Raw genomic sequence first — 6,923 nt, 5'->3', positions numbered from 1 at the left:
TTGCAGATGGATATCCAGTTTTGCCAGCACCGTTTGTTAAAAAGACTGTCTTTTCCCCATTTGATGGACTTTGGGCCCTTGTCAAAGATCAGGTGGCTGTAGGTGGCTGGATTTACATCTGGGTTCTCAATTCTGTTCCCTTGGTCAATGTATCTGTCGTTGTACCAGTGCCAGGCTGTTTTGACTACTGTAGCTGTATAGTAGGTTCTTAAGTCAGGTAGTGTGAGTCCTCCAACTTTATTCTCTTTCTTCGATAGTGCTTTACTTATTCGGGGCTTCTTCCCTTTCCATATAAAGTTAATGATCAGTATGCTTAGTTTGTATTTTTATCTGATAAACATCGATGAGTTACTTCTTTCTGTATTTAAAATCTTTTTTTTTAATTATTATTATATGCTCATATTTGGTTGGTCTTAATTTATAGGACTCTTAATTAAGGGGCCGGTGTTAAGAAATCCTCCTGAAAAGATTCTGCCAGGTACCTTGAGGCATGTTACCAAACTGAACACGCTTTGAATGGATTACTATACTTGGTTTCCTTTGGCTTTGCAGGTAGTGTAAATAGAAACCCTGAACCTGTGTGAGGGCAGACATGGGATTACAGGTTCTAGGGCAAATGTTTCCACCCTGAGCTGAACCCAAGGCAGACAAATTTCTGAGTAGGCTCTCTGCTGCAATGTAGAGAGTTGTTCCTTTCCTTGCTCACATTTTACTGAGGCTGTATAGCCCTTCAAGGGCCCCAGCTTAAAGCAGATATCTCAGTTCTGAGGCTGCACTTTGTACTGGCCAAAAACTGTCTCACGTTTCCCTGGTTCTCTAGGCTCCTGACACTGGCAGATGTCCCCAGAGCAGCCCCTCGCTTGGGTGCTCGTTTACCTTTCTGATGTTTGTGCTCTGTTCATTTTCGTCCCCTGTGGGTTTCCTTGACTTCTTATGAGTTAAACAATACGTTGTAAAGGATGCTGGTTAATAGAATGAATCTTATCCAACCTTTTCAGTGTTTGTAACAGGAGTATTTTTCACAGTCTAGTGTGCCATGTTGTCAGAAGTGGAACCTTAGGACTCAGCACAGTTGGGTGTTATAAAATCTAGAATCTGAATATTATGGAGCGAGATCTGTGAAACCATCTTCTGTTTTAAATAGAATAAAGCAGTCTCTTTGTACCAGTCGGCAGCACCAGTAGACATCCAGGAATAGGGAAATGTATTAAGCCAAAAAATGAGTATCTGAGTATTTACTGTGTAGTAGACTCTGTACCAGCCCTGGTGTATGCCTATAAAGGTACAGCAACCAAAAACCAAACCCGTTGCCATCGAGTTGATTCTGACTCATAATGACCCCATAGGTCAGAGTAGAACTGCCCCACAGGGTTTCCAAGGAGCAGCTGGTGGATTGGAACTGCTGACTTTTTGGTTAGCAGTTGAGCTCTTAACCACTGTGCCACCAGGGCTCTGTAATTGTACATTAGTCAGTGAATATACACACACTTATTGCATACCTGCCAAATGCAAGCACATAGGCAGATGCAAGGGATATGTAACTAACACAGTACCTGGCACATACTTGGTCTTGCATACATGCTGAATGAATGAATGATAGGATGTCTTCCCCAAGGAACTTACAGTGTAAGTCTAGGATAGTGTTTTTCAACATGTGGCATGGCACTTGTTAACATTGTCCCTTCCAGAAACTCATCTGACCGGCTAAAATCAGTCTTCTGAGATGAATTTCCTACCCTCAAGGGTTCAAACGTTGGAGGAGGATAATATGCAGTTCAAAATGGTACCTGAAGAGCACCCGATGAAGTGTGTAGACAGTAAATCTTCAGTGATGACAAGAGGGAATGGACTGTGCTGAGGGTTTCATGGACAAGAGCACAAAGTGAGCTAGATGGGGGCAGAGAAGGAGAGCATGAGGATTATTTGCTTTATTCTCTAGATGTTGGCTTCTTATGACTTATTCCTCCTCAGAAGAGCATACTATATGTGGTGGTGATGGGGGGTGGGTTATTAGGGATCAGAAAAGAAAGTAGGTAGACTTTACTGTCTCCAGGAATCTCAACCAAATCTTTTTCCCCTTGCTTGTTATCTTTTACTCTGTGTCAGTCCGGGAAAACATCTTCTAACCTTTGCTGTCTTTGTCACTTCGGTTTTTCAAATAATCATTGATTCACAAAGCCTTTTTAAATCTCTAGTCTTGTAAGGAAGCCTTCTGACCACTCCTTTTACCTCTTTGGAAAGGCGGTGTTGGGGTTCTGAGGAGGAGAGCTAGCGGTTCAGGTTGTTGTTGTTGGCTTAATGCCTTTGACAGGTATATGAGTACGAAATGAAGCAAAGAAAACACCAGTGGAGTTCCTTTCCAGCATCCAACCAAAATTCTGGGCCTGGAAGGCTCTTTTATCTTTTCACAGTGATTTCTGTATACCAGTGGTTTAATTGTGAGGGTATGTCCATCCCAGATTTAGGAAAAGTTTACAGTGCTAAATGCAGTTCTGAATGGGTGAAGGAGGAAGGTGGGCCTGCCTTAAGCTCACCCCATTATAGGGACAACAGCCATTTCTCAGCTTTTTCCTTCATGGTTTTGTTGAGTAAAACCATGGTTTTCCTGGGCACACTAAATGGCCCAGGTCACACGTGAAAGATACAGGGCCTGCCCACCTGACCAGGGAGGTTGTTAATGCTTCCCTTATGTTGGTCCTGTGGCCACCTCCTCCTTCTTGACCCTGTACAGCTGCCCCTGGTGCTTAAGATACCAGCTGCCAGGACATGGCTGTAAGATGAGGTGGTGGGTCTCCTTGGAGAGTAAGTCCCATGGATTGAGGAGCAGGACAGCTGGTGGCCATGTACCAGCTGCTGAAGAGGTGGATTGTTTCAGCTTGTAGCAGGCTGAGGCTTCTGAACGTCATCCGCCGTCCCTGTTCATTGCTGTGCTGAGTACACAGAAGGTGATTAATAAATATTTGTCAATTAATAAATATTTGTCGACTGGCTGTTGAATGGATTACAGCATTATTTCTTTTATGTAAAAATTTCAACAACCAAATATCCATCCATATGGAATTCGGTATCCACAGAGAAATTATACACAACCATTAAAAAGAACAAGATCTAAAAAAAAAAAGGAACAAGATCTATCTATAGGTACTGACAAAGGAACAACTCTCAAGACGTGTTTCTCAGTGGAAAAAAACAAGTTTTAGAATATTAATCGCATTCAAGGAACAGAAAAATTTTATACACACAAACATAGACGGTGTATAGAGAAGTTCTAGAAATATACACACTAAACTATTAAAGTGGTTATCTGTGAGAGATGGATATACAGAGGGCTATCATTTTCTTGGCTATACAATTCTATTATGTTGGTAATGTGTTACAAGAATGTATTATGTTTGAAATCAGAAAATTTTTTTTAGAAATTAAAGAGATTTCAGAGAAGTCTGAATAATTACAAAATTGAAAGTTAAAATTCTAAGACTAGGATTTTTGAAAATACTTTTTAAGATCACTAAGGAAAAAAATAGATAAAAAACTTTTTCTGCTGAAGTTCTTTTTAAAGACATTCCTTGCTTCTACATTGTGCCCCCTCTATCTACCTGGAAGCCAGAGAGAAAGGAAAATCACCCAGTGTATTGTGATTCTACATACTGCACTTCCTGTAGTCATCTTTGCAAAATGTGTACCTATCTTAATGTGGTGTAGTTGCTTTAGATAATTCTTAAAGAAACATCTGACTCCTGTAAAATTTGCTCTGTAATCACTGTTTAACCTCCTTTGTAATATACACTTGGTACTTAAAGAAAAAATCCAAACATCTATCGATTTGGCGGTCACATTAGTGCAGAACATTTTCTCCAAGATTTTAGCTATGGGTAGTTTTTTCCTTCTTTACAGCATATCCGTACACCTCTGAGATGAGTCAAGTGGCCGTGGATTGAGACTCACCCAACTAGAGCAATAAAGAGAAAAATTAGTCTAATGCATGGTCTTAACAAGAGGGAGAGTGTGAGCATGAATAATTAATCTCACTAGTCTGTGGCAATCAGATAAAATGAAGTCCCATTTGCTCAACCTTATTAAAAGAGAGAGAGTGCGGGAGGGAGGGAGAGATGGTAAAGGTCGTTAGGGGACTTGTAACATGGAAAGAATCGCCTCTGCGATGGGTAATGTATTTTCTGCTCTCTGTGGTCTTTAACTAAACGTCATGGTAAAGGTACTCTTTGGATAGTTCTGATTCATTGAATTATTAAACATTCTAGAAAATACTTGACTCTTGACTACTAACTCCGATGTCTTTATGATTAATTTGTAGAGAATCTTTTTTCACAAGGGATTGGATCTCACTATATCCCTCAGAAATGAGCCGTCTACTTACCAAAAAGAACTTCTAGAAAATCTGAGTCAGTACCGGATTTCAATTCTTACATTTACCATGGACATTTTATTGATTACATAGGCCACTTTCCTGCTGTAGATGTTGAAGTATTTCATAAACCAGAAAATATGGAGCCCAGGAACCCTATTAAAAGCTCTATGCTGATACTGAAGTACAGAATATTACTTACAATACACTATGAGGTGACTATAGCTTTTTCTCTCTTTAAACCCACTGCTGTGGAGTCGATTCTGACCATAGCAAGTATTAAATATTAATTGAATTGAGTTTCTAAGATTTTTAATAAAAAACTAAAATAATCTCCTTATGGATCAGGCTTTCTTTTCTTTTTTTAAATTTTTGCTGGACAGCTGGTACTACAAAAGTGTTCTAATATAATGAAACACTGTCTAGAGATGGAGGCCTGGTGGCGCAGTGGTTAAGAGCTTGGCTGCTAACCAGAAGGTCGCAGTTGGAATCCACTGGGTGCTCCTTGGAAACCCTATAAGGCAGTTCTGCTCTGTCCTGTAGGCTCACTATGAGTTGGAATCAACTCAGTGGCAGTGGTTTGGTTTTTTGGTTTGTCTAGAGATAAAAGGTCCCTTTCTTATTTGCTTTCATACCTATGGAACAGAACTTTCTGAAATTAGCAAGTGGACAGTAACTGCAGAGGGATGTTTGGAAGTAAGAGTTTGTGTTTTGGTTTGTAGTTTAATCTTAAAAAACCCAAAACCAAACCCATTGCCGTCAGATCAGTTGCGACTCATAGGGACTCTATAGGACAGGGTAGAACTGCCCCATAGGGTTTCCAAGGAGCAGCTGGTATATTCAAACTGTGCTACCAGGGTTCCAGTTTAGTCTAAAGAAATCATCTAATAGTTAACTATGCCAGCTTCTTCTTCCTGGATACTTATGCTGTCTTTTTTTTGTTTTTTACCAACTTCTTTGGTATAAATACGGAGCCCTGGTGGTTAAGGGTGGTTAACAGTGGTTAAGAGCTTGGCTGCTTACCAAAAGATTGGAAGTTCGAATCCACCAGCTGCTCCTTGGAAACCTTATGGGGCAGTTCTACCCTGTCCTATAGGGTCCCTTTGAGTCGGAATCAACTCAGTGGCAATGTGGTTTGGCATAAATACAGAGAGGGAGAAAGAAAGAGAACCGAAGGTAGCTCATCTACAAGTTCCTTGTTAGCTTTCCCATTAATTCCAAATCAGAAGCAATTAATGGCCCTTAGTTTCCAGACCTCTTTTTCTACGTGAACACTCAAAAAAGCAGCCAGGATACCTGATTTCCCCATTTTGCATTTTTCTTTCTTGTCTCCTATGAGTTTGTTTGCACCTTGCCCTGTGGAACTCTTTGGTTGCATTTTCCCTTTGTCATATGGTATAGCCATATCCCTGTACTACCATTAACCTGGAAACGGTTAGGAAATTGAGCAGTAGAACATCTTCTTTAATAAGAGCTCAGTGGTAGCGAGCGTGCCCTGGACTCTGCTGAAATGAAAGCGTTGGATACAGTTCTGATGTATGTAACTGTACACCCCCATATTTTTCTTCCTCCACCAGATCCTGGTGTGCAGCTTGGAAGCAGAACGCTGCATCTCGAAGCTGGGTAATGCGCTTGGTGACTTCACATGTGTCAACCTCCAAGACAGTCCTCCCAACCTCATGATCAGTGGCAACATGGACAGGAGGTAGGTCTGAATAATAAGCAGCATTTTGTAGCATCAAGCAGCTTCTGGGGAGGCCTCGCCACTCAGCCTCACTGTGTGTACTGATTTTCTCTACTGTTCACCCCCTTCCGTGCCCACTCCACAGCTCTGCCCACTTTGAGTTGAGCTCTGATTCCATAAACACTGTCTTTGTGAATCTGGAGAACAAAGTCTTATATTAGGTAATAGTTGGATATAGCTATGTCTCTGCTTCATTTCTGAAGCACCATGGGAAGGTTTTCTTTTAAGCCATTTGGTGGTGCAGTTGGTGGAAGGTCCAGTGAGACCACTTGGAATATTTTTTGCCCCCCTGCTGCAGAATTTGTTTGGCATTTAAAAGCTCACTTTCTAATATTAAGAACAATAACCTAAGGGATGAATCATGTTCAACAAAATAGGGTTGCCTGCCAAATGATGTCAAGAGTGTATTTCAGAGCACTGCGGTGTCCCTCTGGTGATGGGGAAAAAAGAGTCTTCACGTGGACAGATTCCAGTTTCTATTTAGCTGATTAGCAGTCTTCTCTTTAACGCATTGGCTTTGGGAGTCGGATTTTCCCGGTACAGGGTCCAGTGCCAGCCACGAATGCTCCAGGAACCATCAGCACGAAAGGATTAAAGTGTTTGAAAAAGACCCTCTGAGTCCAAATTTTAGTTCTTTTCCCCCTCCCTGCTCCCTCTCCCCCTTGTCTTGTCTTGTCTTTTTTTTTGGCTGGTTATCTGCCGTGTCTGATCCAGTGCCCCGAAGAGAGGTAGCGTGGCTGGAGGCCAGGCTCTGCCGGCACCCCCTCCCCTGTGCCTGGCCCTGGGCTGCAGGTGGTGGTCTGCTTGGTAGTGGGT

The 6,923-nt window shown here is 41.7% G+C and overlaps 1 protein-coding gene across 1 annotated transcript in view; it reads left to right on the top strand.

Annotated features, from left to right (window-relative positions):
• The window catches only part of FBXW8 (F-box and WD repeat domain containing 8), a 140,430-nt gene that overhangs the window by 113,659 nt on the left and 19,848 nt on the right, over positions 1-6,923 (top strand). The window contains exon 8 of the mRNA XM_004379119.3: positions 5,941-6,068. Within this exon, the coding sequence (XP_004379176.1) occupies positions 5,941-6,068 (128 nt within the window). The remainder of the gene's footprint in view (positions 1-5,940; positions 6,069-6,923) is intronic.

Source organism: Trichechus manatus, unplaced genomic scaffold (genome assembly GCF_000243295.1).
Source record: "Trichechus manatus latirostris isolate Lorelei unplaced genomic scaffold, TriManLat1.0 scaffold00061, whole genome shotgun sequence".
NCBI classification, from domain to species: domain Eukaryota; kingdom Metazoa; phylum Chordata; class Mammalia; order Sirenia; family Trichechidae; genus Trichechus; species Trichechus manatus.
This window is presented reverse-complemented; position numbering and strand designations above follow the sequence as displayed.